General features: G+C 38.5%; 1 protein-coding gene across 1 annotated transcript; it reads right to left on the bottom strand.

Moving 5' to 3' along the window:
* Positions 1-1,846: 1,846 nt before the first annotated feature.
* On the bottom strand, positions 1,847-15,724 carry vps37d (VPS37D subunit of ESCRT-I). Its single transcript, XM_028467424.1, has 4 exons — positions 15,550-15,724; positions 11,865-12,036; positions 4,450-4,532; positions 1,847-3,360 (listed from the first exon to the last, which is right to left on the bottom strand). Exons 1-4 carry the CDS (start codon positions 15,658-15,660, stop codon positions 2,839-2,841), a joined length of 888 nt encoding a protein of 295 aa, XP_028323225.1. The 5' UTR covers positions 15,661-15,724; the 3' UTR covers positions 1,847-2,838.
* Between the last annotated feature and the right edge of the window lie 3,698 nt (positions 15,725-19,422).

Below are 19,422 nucleotides of genomic sequence, written 5' to 3'. Positions count from 1 at the left end.
TGCGGGACTGGTCGCTACGTGCTAAGCTAAGAAACATGTAGGACTGGTCGCTACGTGCTAAGAAACATGCGGGACTGGTCGCTACGTGCTAAGCTAAGAAACATGAAGGACTGGTCGTTACGTGCTAAGCTAAGATACATGCGGGACTGGTCGCTACGTGCTAAGCTAAGAAACATGTAGGACTGGTCGCTACGTGCTAAGCGAACAAATATGTGGGACTGGTCACTACGTGCTAAGCTAACAAACATGCGGGACTGGTCGCTACGTGCTAAGCTAAGAAACATGCGGGACTGGTCGCTACGTGCTAGGCTAAGAAACATGTAGGACTGGTCGCTACGTGCTAAGCTAAGAAACATGTAGGACTGGTCGCTACGTGCTAAGCTAATAAACATGCGGGACTGGTCGCTACGTGCTAAGCTAAGAAACACGTGGGACTGGTGGCTACATGCTAAGCTAAGAAACATGCGGGACTGGTCGCTACATGCTAAGCTAATAAACATGCGGGACTGGTCGCTACGTGCTAAGCTAAGAAACATGCGGGACTGGTCGCTACGTGCTAAGCTAAGAAACATGTAGGACTGGTCGCTACGTGCTAAGAAACATGCGGGACTGGTCGCTACATGCTAAGCTAATAAACATGCGGGACTGGTCGCTACGTGCTAAGCTAAGAAACATGCGGGACTGGTCGCTACGTGCTAAGCTAAGAAACATGTAGGACTGGTCGCTACGTGCTAAGAAACATGCGGGACTGGTCGCTACGTGCTAAGCTAAGAAACATGAAGGACTGGTCGTTACGTGCTAAGCTAAGATACATGCGGGACTGGTCGCTACGTGCTAAGCTAAGAAACATGTAGGACTGGTCGCTACGTGCTAAGCGAACAAATATGTGGGACTGGTCACTACGTGCTAAGCTAACAAACATGCGGGACTGGTCGTTACGTGCTAAGCTAACAAACATGCGGGACTGGTCGCTACGTGCTAAGCTAAGATACATGCAGGACTGGTCGCTACGTGCTCAGCTAACAAACATGCGGGACTTATCACTACGTGCTAAGTTAAACATCTAGGACTGGTCGCTACATGCTAAGCTAAGAAGCATGTGGGACTGGTGGCTACATGCTAAACTAATAAACATGTTGGACTGGTGGCTACATGCTAAGCTAATAAGCATGTGGGACTGGTGGCTACATGCTAAGCTAATAAGCATGTGGGACTGGTGGCTACATGCTAAGCTAATAAACATGTGGGACTGGTGGCTACATGCTAAGCTAATAAGCATGTGGGACTGGTGGCTACATGCTAAGCTAATAAACATGTGGGACTGGTGGCTACATGCTAAGCTAATAAGCATGTGGGACTGGTGGTTACATGCTAAGCTAATAAACATGTGGGACTGGTGGCTACATGCTAAGCTAATAAACATGTGGGACTGGTGGCTACATGCTAAGCTAAGAAGCATGTGGGACTGGTGGCTACATGCTAAGCTAATAAACATGTGGGACTGGTGGCTACATGCTAAGCTAATAAGCATGTGGGACTGGTGGCTACGTGCTAAGCTAACCAAACGTGTATGACTAAAGAAACACAAAAATAACATTATACAAAATAACTTTAAAATGAAACCAAAAAAATACAGAAAAAGACACAATCAGCACAACAATCTGCGAAGATTCCCAGAGGAGGGAAAATATTTTCAGACTTCTTTGTCCTACGGCTAAAAAGAAAAACGAGGCCAATCAGAGGAAATATGATCGACCTCTGCACAGAGAGAAAATGAGAAATGCTGTGAAAGACGTGGAGGTGATCCTGGAGTCAAATTACACCTTCATAATAAAGACAACATGGCTTTATCACCAACACTTTATTCTGTCAACCATTGTATCATATCTTTAATCCTCACAACACGTCCACAGAACGCTGATCAAACACATTTCAACTGTTCACACAATCATGCAAAACGTCCTGAAAACGGTTTAAAACTGAACTATTACAGTTAGAAACGTGCTTCACACACACCACGTAATGATCACCTGCTCATTATTAACAGTGATGTTTTATTTCCTTTCAACATGTCAAACCTGACATTCATGTCAGCATTAGAATATTGACCAATCAGAGCATTACCACAGGAAACAGTTTGTTGTTTTCCTGCCATCCTTGTGTCTTTTTGGATATGTAAGTTTTCATTTTCTCTAATTGCGTGTGTTTTTCTATTTTTGTTTTAATGTTGTTTAGTGTCGAGTCATTTTGTGCGTTTACTTTGGGAGCTGCTCTCTGATGAACCAATGAATGAGTGAATCAGTCAGTATCAGACTGTCACAATAACAACAACGTACACTTAAAGAGAACATCAGAGACTAGTTATCATTGTAAACCAGTAACTAGTCAAACCACAAGTCGGCAACCTGCGGCTCAGGAGCCACATGAGGCTCTCCAGCTGCTTCACTGAAGCAACCCCAAGGTTGAGAACCCCTGCACTACACCAGTGAAGGTTTGTCCCTCCTTTAACCGTCAGATACGAGGATGTTAACTCTTCATACTGGTTCATACTGGTAATCCTATTGGCCGACTCCTGATTCACACTGCACTGGTTTCCATGACAACCAGTTTATGCGTTTCACGTCATTTTCAAAATTATAATTAACAGGACAAAGTAAGGCAACAAGAGGCTGGAGTGGGAAATGTAAAAACTGATCCTGCCCACTGTGTGCCAACGCTTTAGCTCCACCCACTCGCCCTTCTTCTTTTGTGCCTGACGCGTAGAAACGTCTGTGCATCTCCAACATGTGACTGATCTTCAAAGATCTTCTCGTCCTGACCCAGCCCCCACCTCAGGCTTTATCGGAATGGAGGTTCAGGCTGGTGAGGGTGGGGGCGGGGTCTGTAGAGCTGCTGCACACGCACCGGCCGCCCGTTGGCCCCCGCCCAGCCGCCTGGCAGGTGTCCAATGACCCTGAGGCCCACTGGCTGGCCGTGGGCAGGCGGCCGCTCGCCACTCGGGCTGAGCACGTGTGCGTGTCCCTGCGATGGGTCGGATGGGCTGGGGGCGGAGGGGGGCGGGGACACGGGGTAGTGGGGGAGGAGGATGGCGGGGGTGAGGCCGTAGCGTACTTTAAAAACCCTCAGAGGTCCCTGAGGGTGGGGGAGGACACCGTTGGGCCGGTCCCAGTCCTTCTTCTCCTCATGGATCCCCTCCTCCTCTGTCCTGGGGGTCCTCCCCCCCTGTCCTCTACGCTCCACCAGCTCCTGTAGTTTCTCAGCCTGAGCACGACGCACGTGGTACGACTTCCTGGAGCTTTGGAACGAGTCCAGGAACGAGTCCACACTCGCGTTTCCCTCCATGAACGACTCCAGCAGCTCCTGTTGAAGCACACGCACACACACACACACACGCACACACACACACACACGCACACACGCACACACACGCACACCAGTGGTTTTCAACCTTTTCAACCCCCAAAATAAAGGTCCCAGAGAGCAGGGACCCCCACTGTAGCTGAAGGTGGTTGAACACAGACATGAACATTGAAGAACAGTCATGTGGAGACAGGACCATCTATAAGGGGGAATAAAGGGGAGAGATTTTTGGGATCCATCCATAAAGTCAGTAAAATGATGGTCCATTGTTCTATGAATCTGTGATAACCACATTTATTTATTCATCTGAATAATATCCACTGTTATCCAAGAACATTTACTCAGTAAGTAGGAAAAAATGTGCAGAAGAGGCATTGGAATGTGACGTAGAAGTGTCAGAAATGGGAGTAATGCAGCTGGTGGAAAAGGTGGTGAAATGGGATTTTAAAAACAACAGAAACTGGTTAAAAGTTTGTGAGCAAAAACAGACAGAAAATGTGGTAAAAATGGTTCAAAGTGTCAATATTGGCTTAAAAGTGGGAGAACAATTCATTTAAACTGGCAAATAATGGGCATTAAAAATTGTGAATGTGGTTAAATTGTCAAAAAATAATCATGAACGTAGGTTGAAAGTGACAATGAGGTGGGGAAAGTGGTTGAAAAGGTTTAGAAGTATTGAAAATGTCTTGAATGTTGCAAAAAAGCATAAAAAACAGCAAAAATGGGCTCAATTTGTGAAAAAAATATTCTTAGTTTCTTGAATAAAAGCTCACATTTTATTCCTAATGCTAACATGAATGTTTCTCATGTGTCTCTTTGATTCGGCAAACACAATTCTGTGATCTATGAGTCTCCATGGTAACCATTCCTTTATGTTCTGACCTTGGTGCCTTCATACAGACTAGGAATAGGAAAAGGAATAGTGCTAATGTAGGAATTCTCTTTAATGGGAACGTGGAGGAGGAGGAAACCGTCCTTTGATCTCAGTGTTGTAGACTCCTGTGTGTGTGTGTGTGTGTGTGTGTGTGTGTGTTGGGTGAACACACGTGCTCTCAGTGTGTTGATGTGCTATCGGCTGCTGTTCCTAACCTCTGATCTCTCCTCAGCTCGCTCCACCTCCTCCTGCAGGAGGTTCTGGGCCGTCTGGAGGCTCTGCTTCTGGACTCCAGCCTCTGCACAGACACCACACACACACACCATTAGTGCACGTGCACACACATACATGAGTGCACGTGCAGCGAGAAACAGAGAAAACATGGAGCATGTGCTGACCACAAATTAACTGACTACATTACCCAGAAGCACTCAGTTTATAACCACTACAAGTTAGAGATACATCACCACTACACCTCACAAAAAACACAGAAAATGACCAAAGAATATACAAAAAGACAAGAAATGACTCCAATAACATTAAAAATGACGTAGAAAACAACAAAAGTACACAGAATGACAGAATACACACAAAAAACATAAACACACAAAACAACCACAAAAAATGTACATGTCAGAAACGTGGTGTTATGGCTCACCTGGTAACCATTATAACTGGTGACACGTTCATTTAAATGAGTTTAGGCCTCGTAAAGCTAACATTAAAGCTAAACATTTACTTTTGTAATATTCATCGTCTGATGACAAACTACCTGAAAGCATGATTCATGTTTTTATTCTGAGTTAATATTGTTTAAAGCATCACTAGGTACAAATATCACCAGTTAAACCACTACACCTTTGGCTGATCAGCTGGTTTTTCAGTCTCTCTTCGTCCTGAACAGAATCTAAGCCGATCCGTTGTTTTTCCATCTGTGGAACGTTGAAGGGAACGTGGTCACAGACTGTCACTGACCACGCCCCCACATACCCCCCCCCCCCACCCTCGTGCGCTCGCCTGGCGGCGGTTTGTAGCTGACGAACAGCGACAGGCTCCGATCAGCTGACTGTGAAATGTCTCCTGCTTGCACGAGTCAGTCTGAGTTCATGGGAGGCCTGGGGCCAAATGGAGGTCAGGGTAATGACTCTCATAATCTGAGCCCCGCCCCTCCCCCACACAGGAGACAACACTCAGTGAAATGCCTTCCTTTGTCTGCACTAAAGAGCTTCCGTTTGAAGATTTATCAGATTTATTGATAATAATGATTGAGTTTTACAGATTTCAAAATGAAACAATGATAAGCGACAATAACTCGTCTGATGTTAAGCTTGAAAACGTGATGGACTTTCTTAAAAAAAGCTCCTTTAAAACGTCTCCTTTGAAGGATTTCCTCAGATTTAATGATAGAAATGTAACAGAATGGCCTTAAAAACAGATTTATCTCTTATTTCTTAGGTTTTAAGTTAAAATTGTGGCGGAAAAATCTTAAAAAGATTCTGAACGACTGATGTCTGTCTGCTTTTTCATAATTAATGATAAAAATTTGATAAAGAGACCTAAAAAAAGCTTCATTTATTTGGTTTCCTTGATTTCTGAGAATTATTAAAAGCATTAAAATGTAACAGAGATGTCATTTCACAGAGTTTTGTCCTACTTCATGGATTAAAAAAAACTTTAATCTTTACAAATGAAGGTTTAATTAGACTCCATATTTTTGTGATGATTTGTGTCTTTTTCAGAATTTTTGTTTAATTTTAATGTTATTTTGTGTAATGTTGCCATTTTATGTTTTATTTAGGAATTTTGCATATTTTTGGTGTTTTCTGTTTAGCTTTGATGTAGTTTTGCGCGTTTCTGAAGTATTTGTGTTTATTCTCGTCTTTGTTTCTTTTTGGTATTTTTGTGCGATCGCATTGTTCTGTAGCTCATTTAGTGTTATGTCGTTTTTTTTATAGCAATTTTATATAATTTTCTTCTGTTTTTGGACTTTTTGTTTCAAAATCGTTTTGTTTGCATTATTGCGGTTTTGTCTGTTGTATCATTTTTTTGTGGTTTTTGGTGTTTTTTATTGTCTATTTTTTTTTGATTTCTTGTGTAATTTTGATGCGGCTGTGTGTTTTTGTTGTATTTTGTGTATTTTTGTGTTGGTGTTGTGTGGATTATTTCAGGGCTTTTTCTGACAGTCTGTGCAGCGTCAGTTTCATATTCTTTCCAAATGCCATCATTAAATAAAAACTTATTTTATGATGTGATTTCACTTGTTTTTTTTTTAATAATTTTGTTGTCATTTTTTGCAACTCAGAGCCTCACAGTGAGGGAGCCCAGGCCGTACGAGCTGAAATGTAGATGTCAGAAATAATAGGCGCTACACTGGGGGCCGACCTGCAGGAGCCTCAGCAGAGGTCAAAGGTCGGAGAGTTTCAACGAGAGCAAATGGCCGAGCGTCTCTTTTTCAGAGAAACACAAATACACACAGAGCAACGACAAGAAGTAACACAACACACACAAAACTTCACCATATGATTAAATAATACACAAAAACAACAACGAATACACAAAACAATAAAAATACACGTAATAACTGCAAAAATACATAAAACAACAAAAAATAAACATTTTAACAAAGCAACAAAAATACAATAAATGACTAAAGTATAAAAAAAAAAAATGCACAAAACAACAAAAATACACATAATGGGTTGAAAAATACAACAAACGACACCGAAAAACCCCAAAATAAACAGAAATACAACAAAAACACAAAATAACAAAAAAAATACAAAAATACAATCAATAACTCCAAAATAAATACACAAAACAATGGAAATACACAAAACAACTCCAAAAGTTTACAAAACAACAAAGATACACAATTGGTCCCAAACACACAAAAACAACAAAAATGAACAAAGCAACAAAAATACAATAAATGACCAAAAAAATAAATGCTAAAATCCACACACACCAAAAATAATACACAAAGCTACTCCAAAAATACACAAAACAACAAAAATACACATATTAGGTCCAGACCAGTGGGTGTGTATTGTAGCTCCTCCCACTCAACGTTCTTGAAGCCAAAATACGGCACTTAGGGGCGTTTCCATCTTGCAAATTTGACGTCATTTGGAGCCAGTAACTGCGCAGTGGGATCCAGTGGGAGGAGCCCTTGTAACACACCCCGCCTCTTTAGTGTGCTGTTCTGATGTGTTACGTAGCACCAGCTACGTTCCAACATCTTGTTCAGATGATCAGATGATAGAGGTCAGTACTAGTTCACACTAGGGGGGAAATCACGATACGATACCGTGTCGATATGTTTGGACGCCGATACGATGTTTGTTTGTAAAATCTGTCACGATACAATTTCGATTCGATTTGATTCACAAGCCTGCGATCGATATGATGTGATATCATACGCTCATCTCACACAATCATTTACATGTTTATCAACTCCCAAAAAACAACTGAAATATTATTTATGCATTTTATTTATTTCTAAGATCTTTCAGGCATTAAATAAACATCATTCTGTGACATTTAACAAAGTGTTAGACTTTGAATTGTGTGAGTGATAAAAAGTATAAAATAGTTTTATTTAAACTGCTACGGTGCGATACGTTTTTAATCATACAAAGATATGATCATGAACAGACGCTGTTTGTTGTGAGGAGTTATTATAAATAAACACATTTATTACTGAAAGTATCAGATCTCAGTTTGTGTGTCTGAGCGCTAACGTACATGCTAAACCACTAGCTAAACAACCTTCTTCAACCTAATTCTTATCATCTTAAAATCAGCATCACTGCGTTTTTATTATTATTTCATTTATTGATATAAAGTTGATCATTTTTACCTCACGTGGTTTTTTTTCTCCTTCACTTCAAACAATGTAAACTACGCAGCTTCCGTGTCGCTCTCCCCGCGCAGGAAATGGTGGCACAAACTATGTGAATTTCATCTTAAAGATGACGATGTTTTCATTGTGCATCGATGTAATTGGATCGTTAATTAAAGAATCGATGTATCGATATGGATGGATGTATTGTTACACCACTAAGAACTAAAAAAACGGAGTTCCTTCACAATGTAACTGCTATTCACAAAGAGACCTGAGGCTGTCAATCATCGTCATATATGACGTCAAATCCCGTTTTTCAACCTCAAATAATTTATTTAAAACAAACTTCACAAAAAATTAAAATAACTAATGATCACAGCAGAGTTTTTTAACTTTACAGTTTGACCCACATCCCATCTGTTATCATTGAGGAGGCGGAGTTTATGACCTATACTGCAGCCAGTCAGCAGGGGGAGCTCTAAGAATAAAAGCTTCACTTCATTGGGGAGCTTGTCCCGTCCATCTTCATACAGTCTGTGATACAAAAATACACAAAAAAATAAAAACAAAATAACAAAAATACATTAAAAAACCAAATAAATACAAAAATACACACAACAGAAAAGATTCTCCAGGATTTTATCCATCAACTGAATCGATGCGTTAACAAGGACGACAGTTTGTTGGATAAAGCATCCGTCAGATTTTCTCACACACACATGCACTAACTGTGTGTGTGTGTGTGTGTGTGAGAGAGAGAGAGAGAGCGGGAAAACCCCGACCAAACGAGAGCTGTTTTGTTCTGTGTGAGGACGCTCTGGTGTCAGGTTCAACCATGGACACACAAAGACACACAGTTTATCTCAAACATACACACACACAGGAAACCACAGAGCTGTGCAGCGCTGAGAAATCCAACAATCACACGTCTAAAGGTGAGAAAGTCACAGTAAAAGATGTTTAGCTAATGCTGCAACATTTACATCAACATAATAATTACAAGTTTTTTTTTTTTTTTATGTAAAAACATACATAAAAACTAAAAATGATGACAATAATACATTAACAAATATATAAAAGTTTTAAAAACTAATCTCAGAAAATATGTTGTCTTTGTTTACCGTTTATCATTTTTTATCCTTTTTTAACTCAACAAAAGGCTGTTTTGAGGATAAAATGATGACAGAAAAGTCCAGTGTTTGATCATCTGACCCAGAATATTATCAAATTTAACTTTGATTTAAAGGCGTTAAACATTTCCTAACAGAGTTCATTTAATCCCGACACGCAGCAGAAAGCTTCATTAATCCAGATGATTGGCAGATGTGTGAGATTTATCTGGAGTCGGAGTGTGAGGCATGATGGGATTCCATTTTTCAGAAGCAATAATCTCTCACTAATCCCACAGAGCACGAGCACTGCAGCCTTCACCACTTTATTATCAAATGTTTGGTTTTTATTGGAAATAAAAGGAAAGTCTCCAAAAAAGCTTCAAATTCACAATGTGAAGTCCTTCATATTACCACATATTTTGTTACAATTGACTTTTATGTCTCTGTGCATTGTTTATAAAGACTGATTGTGTGTAAATGTGAGAGATTTTCTCAAAACATGAATGAGAGATTTTAGTCAGAATCATTTTAACATTTCTGCTTCAAGTGAATTCCGTTAATTCTGTTTCTGAGCTCAACAACTTTTCCTCCACATTATTGTATTATTAAAGTCATCATTTTGTGTATTTTTGTTTGAACAAAAACACACGACAGAATTTGACAAATAAAATCATAAAGTAAATAGATGCCTGTGGTCTTTACGAGTCCTCTTTCTTAAAACAAAACTCAGAATATATATATATAAAAAAGTTTTATATATCAACATACATATTATCCACATACAAATTTTAATTTGCAATAGTTATAATTAGAGCTGCAACTAACAATTATTTTCATAATCTATAATAATCTATTAATCAGATTTTATATTTTATAAAGCACATTTAAACACTGCTTAAGCTGATTAAACTGAAATAACAGTGTCTCACGCATGCGCACACACACACACACACGCACGCACGCACGCGCGCAAAGAAACACTCGTGCACGCACACAAACACTCGTGCGTGCACAAACAAACACTTGTGCATACACTTGTGCGTTCCTGCACACAAACACTCGTTAAGGTCAGTGACAACAATCGCACAATCAATAATTAAATTTGTTGCAAACGCTTTTAATAGTCGATTTTTATCAATTTTATGGATTTGTTGTTGCAGCCTTCGTCTTAATCAACGCAGTTACAAATGAAACTTAGATGGACTAGTTTTGTGTACTTTTAGTGGTGTTTCTGTGTGCATTAAATATCTCAACTGTATGTGCTGTGGCCGTTTCATATTCCTTCTAAACGCTGTCATTTAAGGATATTTCACCTTGTTGTGTTAGTTTTGGAGTCATTTGTGTTATTTATTGTCTGTTTGTTGTTTATGGATTTTCTGTGTTTGTTTTGTATTTGTTAACGAAGACGAGAGTCGTTATAAACTGATCTGTGACTGATATTCATTGTGCGTCACTACAAGGATGTTTCCATTAAAAATAAAAACCAGGACAAGATGTTTGTGTGAGAATCTTTCTGAAGAAAAAGCTTCAGTCTGTAATTCCTCCTCAGGAATGTTCCCATATCTCCTCAGACATTAAAGTCTCTCATTCATCTCTTCCCTGGCTTCTGTCTCTCTCCAAATCAGAGTCAGATGTTCCACAGAGGAAGGATAAGCCCCACCCACAGAGGAAGGACCAGCCCCGCCCATCCGGCGTTGCTGGGGAGGTTAGAAAGCATCCACAGAAAAAGGAAGTTGAACATTCCTCTGAGCTTCCATCAGCGCCTCCAGCTGAGCTGCTTTGTGATGACTTTAGCTTTAGAAAAGAAAGAAGGATTCACTTGGCCACCCGCTAAAGATCCGCCCCCTGCTGCTCCGCCCCCTGCCTCCCACCAACAGGAAGTCCTCAGATCAGTCTCAGATTCAGGACTGACACATGCTACGCTCAGGGTCCAAAAAATGTTCTGGAACAAGTTCATCCTCGACTGCAAAGACTCATCCTCAAGTTCTCTAGCTCTCTATAGATCTATAGAAATATAACATGTTTAGGAAACTACTCCAAAAACACAGGAAAGTACAAAGAAGAAGAAGAAGAAGAAATACCAGCAAAAGGACACGAACACAAAAAAGACAAAGACATAACCACAGAAAACCACAAAACAAACATGAACACATCTATTCTTTATACGTCTGTATCAGAGGACAGGAGCGGATCTATTCTTTATAGATCTGTGACAAGGGACAGGAGTGGATCTATTGTGTGTAGCTCTGTCTTGTTTAATGAGCTGATGGTGTCTCTAAAACACGTGTCAAAGTCGAGGCCCGGGGGCCAAATCTGGCCTTTTAGAGCATTTAATTCGGCCCGCAGGAGAAAGTAGAAATGAGAAAACATTGATTATTGTGTAAATTACCAAATAATCAAGTTATAGATATATATAGTGAAACTCCACAAACATTTAGGGGTCTCACTGTTTCCCCTACACTTATATCACATGAATGCAATCATTTTTATTTACTAACTGTGGAAAGAACTCAATTGTTTCATAAATCTTGCATTTTTCTATAAACAATTCCACAAAATTCCCCTAAATGACACTATTTTGATGACGTGTAGTTACATCATCTGCTGCTTTCAGCTTCAAAACATCCTGGTGTTTTATTTTGAAGGTAATCCATAAACTCGGGTTCAAACTCACCGAGCCGACTGTGTTTCTCCCAGCAGGCGGTTGCCAGGTTGGACAGCTCCAGATATTTCTCCGCGAGCAGCACCTTCCCGTGGTGGAGGCGGGGCCTGTGCTGCAGGCTCTCCTCAGCCAGGCTCCGGTTGGAGGCCATTAGCGACTCACGGTCCACCTGAAGCTCCTGGAACTGAGGAAGAAAAACTGAGGTCAATGCACACATGAGGAGGAAAAATCAGAGAATGACAAGAACACACAAAATAAAAACAACAAAAAGAAAACAAAGACAAAAGCCTTTGTTTTTTCATTAATGATTGATGAGTGGGGGGCGGGACCAAGGAAATCATAAACCTATCTGGGAATGGAGCACAGGGAAGACCATAAGAGACGAAGATGAACAGAGACATTCACAGACTGTAAAGCTGAATTAAAATGGAACAAATCCACAGATTTCCAGAGCGTCTCTGGTTTAAATGGTTCTAAACTCTTCCACAGTCTGTTATCATCTCCACACATCCTCACATTTACTGAGAAAAACCTTCCTTCAGGATGGGTTTGACTTTAAACAGTCAGACTAGAGACGTTCATCACCTGCTGCTTCATACATGCTTATTTATTTATCTGTGTTACGTAACGTTCATCTATCACAGCAGTTACAGCCACGGGAACGTGAACAAAAACTGTGGAATAAAATAATAATAATCCTCTGTTTCAGCAAAATCCTGAACTCAACTTACCTCAGACACACGTCAGCCCTTACCTTTCTCACCATTAACGTCACAAACCAGCGAGAAAGAAGAACAACAGAGACAATAAGAGCATAAACGACAAGAACCACGGCAACAAAATTAAAAAACAAATACAAACTATATGAACAACAAAAATAACAAAAACAACTACAACACGGACGACAGCGACAAGATTAAAAAACAACAACACGTCCAAGTGTTAATGATACAAACCAGAAAACTAACAAGTCTGTGTTTTTCAAAATAAAATCAGACTGTTACCAGTTACCGCGAGTGCACGTACACACCCTGAAGCTTCAGATTCCTTCAGAGTAGAAGGTTAACGTCACATCCTTCAAACATCAACTCACGCCTTTGTTTTGACACTAACCCGTCCATCAGCCAATCAGCTGCAGGCCTGACCCCAGGGTGAGAACCAAGCTTCTTCCTCTCTTCATTCCACATCTTTCATGTTGCAAGGATGACTAATCCACACTGCTGTTATCATCGCCGCTAGCTGCTACGTTAGCATTGGTCTGAGATAATAAAGAGCTTCAGGAAACTGTCCAAAACAAAACATCTAAAGCTAAGCGTTTTTAACACAGGATGTATCAAAACCAGCCCCGCCCCTTTAGCCTGCTCAGCCAGCACAGCTATGTGCTAAGCTAACCAAACATATGGGACTGGTTGCTACGTGCTAAGCTAACAAAACATGTGGACTGGTTGCTACGTGCTAAGCTAACCAAATATATGGGACTGGTCACTACATGCTAAGCTAACCCAACATGTGGACTGGTCGCTACATGCTAAGCTAACCAAACATGTGGGACTGGTCACTATGTGCTTAGGGAACCCAAACATGTGGGACTGGTTGTTATGTGCTAAGCTAACGAAACATGTTGGACTGGTTGCTACATGCTAAGCTAACCAAACATGTGGGACTAGTTGTTACATGCTAAGCTAACTACTTAAACTGTGAAGCTGCATGTTAATTTGACTTAATGGAGAATTTGGTTCTTGTTTGTACTTTTAGGAGCAAATCTATTCTTAATATATCAGTGACTACGGACAGGAACAGATCTATTTTACATGTCATTGTGTCTACTGTAGTAAATAATACAAAATGAGTGAATGAATAAAAGGAGGACAGGGTTTAAATGGGGCTGAAGGTCAAAATCAGAGGAGCTAAGTTTAAGATGAGTGGACGTCAGTCGGACACTCTGCAAGGCAACAGAAACACTAGACTGAGAGGGGGCGGGACCCAGTGTGTGTGTGTGTGTGTGTGTGTGTGTGTGTGTGTGTGTGTGTGTGTGTGTGTGTGTGAACATACCACAGAGGAGGATGTGGAATAGCTTAAAGCTAAGGTCACCACAAAGCCCCCAAAAAAACGTGTCTAAACAACGTCAGGGTTAATGTATGAGGAGCTTCAACTGAACACGAGCATAACAACTACAACAAACTGTAAATAATGTGAGAAATATCTTCAGCTTTGGATGATAATGAAGCTATAATAAGCTCAGCATTGTTACCGTCAATAAACGCTTCACATGAATCAACACAAACCTGGTTATTGGAGTTAAAGCTTCACAGAGAAGAGGCTAAAATAACAGATTTTAAAAGAAGTTCTGAACACAAACTCAAACCCACAAGCAGATAAAAAAAATGCACAAATGCTTTTTAGGTTTCAAACAGAATTTAAACAACTTTTTTTTAAATGTAGTTTTACAGTAGCTTTCACACTGTTCAAGAGAGAGAATAACCATCAATAAAAATGAAAGTTGGCCTTAAAATGATGCAGATGGGTTTAACTATTATATTAAGAGATTATTATATTGTTAAATGTCGGTAGAGTCTATAAATACTAATTAAAACAGTTCTGTTATAGATCCTTCACACAGTGGACTGGGAATAACAAGCTACTGACGCTTACATTTAGTGTATTCTTCTGTTTAACAATGTCAATGTTTGAAATTAAAATCATAGCAATTTATTATATCACATTTATTGTGTTTTTGCTTCACAATTTTAGGGAAATTTATGTAAATCACTTTAAAAACATCATTTTTTTTTTTAAATGGAGTTCTGGAATAGATCCTTCACACAGTTAAAGATGTTATTAAGTATCTTATTATTATTATACATCAATTTTATACAGCGCTTTTCTGGGTACTCAAAGTCGCTTTACAATGAAGGGAGCAGTGTTGGGGTTTGGTGCCTTGCTCAAAGGCACCACTCCAGAAACCAGAACAACTTCTGTTTCTTATTCTAAGTTTAACAATTCAAATGTTTGAGATTGCGATCAATGTATTTTTATTATATCACATTTATTTTGTCAGTGTTTCACAATTTTTATGGGAATTTAAGTAAATTACTTTAAAATCATCTTTTTGAATAAAGTTCTGCTGTCGTGCTTTCACACAGATATTCAGGTTTAAATTAAACTTATTTAAATATAATGGTCTCTTTTATAAAGAGACTTCTGCCTTCATTCCTTAACACTGATTATTTCCAGCTTTAGAAGTTAAAATGTTGTCGATGTGTGAGGTATATTTAAAACATTATTATTATTATTATTATTATTATTATTATTATTATTATTATTATTATTATTATTATTCACTAATTAACGGAATCGTTGGCACATTCTTTTGAAAACCACATTTTGTGAACGGACTTTTGCACAAAAAGTGGACCCATTGAACTGCGTTAGTGAAGGAAACTCAGAAATAATAAAATAAAAAAAACACAAACAAAAAGAACAGAATCTGCTGAAAAACAAACGAATAAAAACTTTTCTTTTGTGGTTAAAGTGTTTTCGTGCTCGCGCTGGTCGGAGTCGATCGGATCAGTCGCCACGCACACACAAGATGATCCATTGTAACCGGATTGTTTCACACGCGCCGCACATCAAACACGCACATTCCTCCGGGCGTGCGGATGCGTGCATGCGTGAGCTCGAGCGTGCGTGTGTTCACCTTGTCGTTGATGCGGATCATCTGCTCTATCTTTGCGTCGTCGGTGAGGATTTCCTGCAGCTCGGAGCAGCTCAGGCTCCGGAACCGGTTCCGGTCCGGACCCACCGACATTTCCCCGTTAGTCCGCACGAGCACGACCGCCCCGCACTCCGCACGTTCACACCGAGCACGTCAAAGCAGCGGGAGGAGCGTGGTTTAAGGCACTTCCGGCGAGTTCCTTCACAGTAAAAGCACTACAGCATACACATCTAGTGTTTATCTCCTCCTACAAAGTCAGGAGCAAAATGACAAAAAACAAAACAAACAAAAACAGCAAAAATACTTAGAATCATTCAGATTTTTTATCTTTTTTTTTAATATATATACTCAAAACTCAGAGAAAAAATATATAAAACATCAGCAAAAGTATACAGAAATAACAGACATCACGCAATACAACAACAAAAATATGCAAATTTGCTCCAAAAACACACAAAACCACTACAAATATACAAAAAAACAACAATTAACAACATCAACAACAAAAATACACAGAATAACAGAAAAGTTCACGAATGACTCCAAAAACACACAAAATATCAGACAAGGACACAAAACACACAAAAAAAGCTCAACATTTTTTAGAAAATTACAGAATTATTCTCTGAAAAAAACTACAAAATCACAACAAATATGCACAAAAATAACAAAAAAAAACAATCAAAAAAATACACAAAATTACTCATAACGCAAAAATCAACAACAAAACACACAGAATGACAGAAAAGTTCACAAAAATACAACCAACTAATTTTTGGTATTAAAGATCATTATTCTAAATGCTGACATGCATGTTGATAATGTGACAACATAAAACATTATTTAATCACTAACTCAAAAATGTTACATTTTGCACCACAGTGACGAAAACCAGCTGCAGACCTAGGACTTGAGTTTAAATGATGCCGATGTGTGTAATTAGAGACAAAACACGATGTAGTTGTACAATTTGTCACCATATTTTACAGATTTAAGAAACATTATGTTCATTTATTCAAAACTGATTAATTCTTAAATGGAGTTTTGCAGAAAGAGCTTTAACCCTCGTGTCATGTAATCCTATTACATTTTTAACACAAAAAAAGCTATTTTACCTTCGAATTTCATGACTTTTCCTAATTTTTGTGTGACTTTAACATGATGTTTTCATTGTCTTATTTGCATAGTGTACACATCTGTGTCCTTTAAGGACCCATGCTTTTAATTATATATTTTTGTAATTAAACACAAGCATAAAGAGTCTGATACACAAATTTGGTTAAAATGTTTTAACTCTAACTATTTAATGTTGTTTTCAAGTGCTGGGGTCACATTGACCCTAAGGATAAAATTTGAGGGTCACATGACGGTTTAACAGACAATAGTAAGAGATGGTCAAAAAATCTGACAAACTTTCTTCTATTTGGTCAATCACGTCAAATATTTCATCCAACATCGTCATAATCGCCATCATCTTCTTCTTCCACGCCGACGTCGTCGTAGTCGTTGGATGAGTCGTTGGATATATGTGAGAAAACCAGCTCGTTCTCCGCCAGCTGAACGTATAACGACTGCTCGTCCTCGCTCTGCTTCACCGGGAAACTCTCGTAGTTTTGGGGCGTCTGAGCCCCCAAAGTTAGGCTCAGGACGTCGCAGTGCTGGGGCTCATGGTGGGCGGTTTGCAGGTTCTCATAGCTTTCTGAAACTGAAGCAACACATACGTTGATGATATAATGGTGTGTGTGTGAGAGAGTTTGCGATCGTACCTGTTGTCAGATACTGATTCCGAGGAGGAAGAGGAGGAGTTTCACTCTCTGTGTATTTGTTGTTTCTATGAAGTCAGAAAAAAACACAAAGTGTGAGTTTTCAAAGCACACACAGACACACACGCTGATGTTTGTGACTTTTTACCTCCCGGTGAAGTCGTCTCTTCTGTGAAGCGTTGGTTTCGCTGGAAGAAGAAGAAGAAGAAAACACATGTTAAACTTTGCCAGTGCTTCTCAAAGTGTGGGGTGCGTCCCCTGGTGGGGAATAGAGGTACGACAGGTGGGGCGCGACAAACAGGAGGACTATTTCAATTTTGTGCCAATCTTCTTCTTCCACGACAATAAAGATCAATAACACAAAACAAAACATCTAAAAACACAACAGAAGTAATAATGAGAAAGTAGAAATGTAGCAGAAATTAAAATAATTAAATTAAAAACTGGGAACAAAATGTAACGAGGAACTAAAGTGTAAAAATAACTATTTACGTCGGCATGTACTTCACATCGAGCGGAACAATAAATAAACTTTTAATATCTGACTTAAGGCAGGTTATTAGTTTTATTTTATTTATGAAACATGATAATAATTGTTCCCTTACACTGAAGTTCTTGTTCTGTTTTCTTCAGCTTTTTGTCACAGATTGTAAACAATGATTCGTTATTTCCTGTATTTTTGACGACCACTTTTACATTTGTTTTGTAATGCAGGTGGTTAGTTTAATTTATTTATTTATTTTTTCATTTATTTATGAAATATAACGTTACTTGTTCCCTATTAGTTCATTACATTTCAGTTAAATTCAGGGTAAATACCTAAAAAAGTTTGAGAAGCACTGAACTACACTGACAGGTCACTGTGAGACTGTTGTGTTTGACTTTCATGTTTAGTGGTGTTATGTTTCTGTTGGTAACCATGGTTTTCTCATGGTCAGTCCTTGTGGGAACTCTTTTTTCTGTGTTTATAGGTTTTAGTCCCTTTTTGTGGATAACGCCCCCTTTCCAGTCAGTGTTTTATATAGATCGTATCTTTCTCTGCATTTTTAGGAAGAAACATGATTTGTTGTTTTTTTTTAAATATGCTTTAAAAACTTTTGTAAAATAAAATAAAAAAGTTTAATGGAAAGTTTATATGACATTGAAATAATATTAAAGTTAATATTATATTGAAATAATACTTTTGAAGTTATTATGATATTGAAAAACAGTTTGACTTACTCATAATTTAAGAAAAAGTACTAGTTTTATGTTTTTTATTTTTAGAGAAATTAAAAGTTGGAGACAAAAAGTTAGAGTTGGAAATGTTCTTCTAGTTTAATTGCAAATAGATTTTTTTTATACTGTAAAAAAATAAAAAATTATATATATATATATATATAATACATTTTGTGAAACAATGCCTGTTATATTAAAAAAATAAGATTTTTGGAAATTGAAATTAAAAACTTGTAATTGAAAGAAAAAAGTTGAATAGAATGATATGGAAGTAATATTAAAGTTAATATGATATTGAAAAAGTTTAATTTTTTTTATATAAATTCAAAGTTAGCAATATAAAGTTAATATTTTGATATATATATACATTCACAACAACACATATTTAAAAAAGGTCACATTTTTAAAACTGCAATTTCATATTAAAGTTAAAAACTTTTGTAAACAAAAAATGACAAATATATATATGAAGGTTTTATACAAACAAAATAGGGAGAAAAGTTTAGTATTAGAATACTCCACAGATGTTTAAACGTGTTGATAGTTGTTGATATGTCAGAATGATAATGTGATAAACATGTGAATGATGATAAATAAAAGTGAAGAGTTTCTGATGAGAGCTGGAGTCTGGCCTTCATCCTCACACTGACCTGAGCTGGAGATGCACTTGTTGATGATGATGAAGAGGAAGATGATGAGGCCGGTCAGTAGAAGAGTCGCTACGATCATCCACAGCCACAGGTATTTGTGAAAAGGCTCCATCGTCGTCTCTAAGTCTCACTCACACCAGGAAACTATCAGAAAAGAACAGCATCACTGTCTCACTTCAGCTTCTAGATGCTCATCGGAAAAAAGAGCAAGTCATCACTTCCTC

Source organism: Gouania willdenowi, chromosome 14 (assembly GCF_900634775.1).
Source record: "Gouania willdenowi chromosome 14, fGouWil2.1, whole genome shotgun sequence".
In the NCBI taxonomy this organism is placed as follows: domain Eukaryota; kingdom Metazoa; phylum Chordata; class Actinopteri; order Blenniiformes; family Gobiesocidae; genus Gouania; species Gouania willdenowi.
Note: the sequence above shows the minus strand (reverse complement) of the source record. Positions and strands in the feature narration are given on the sequence as shown.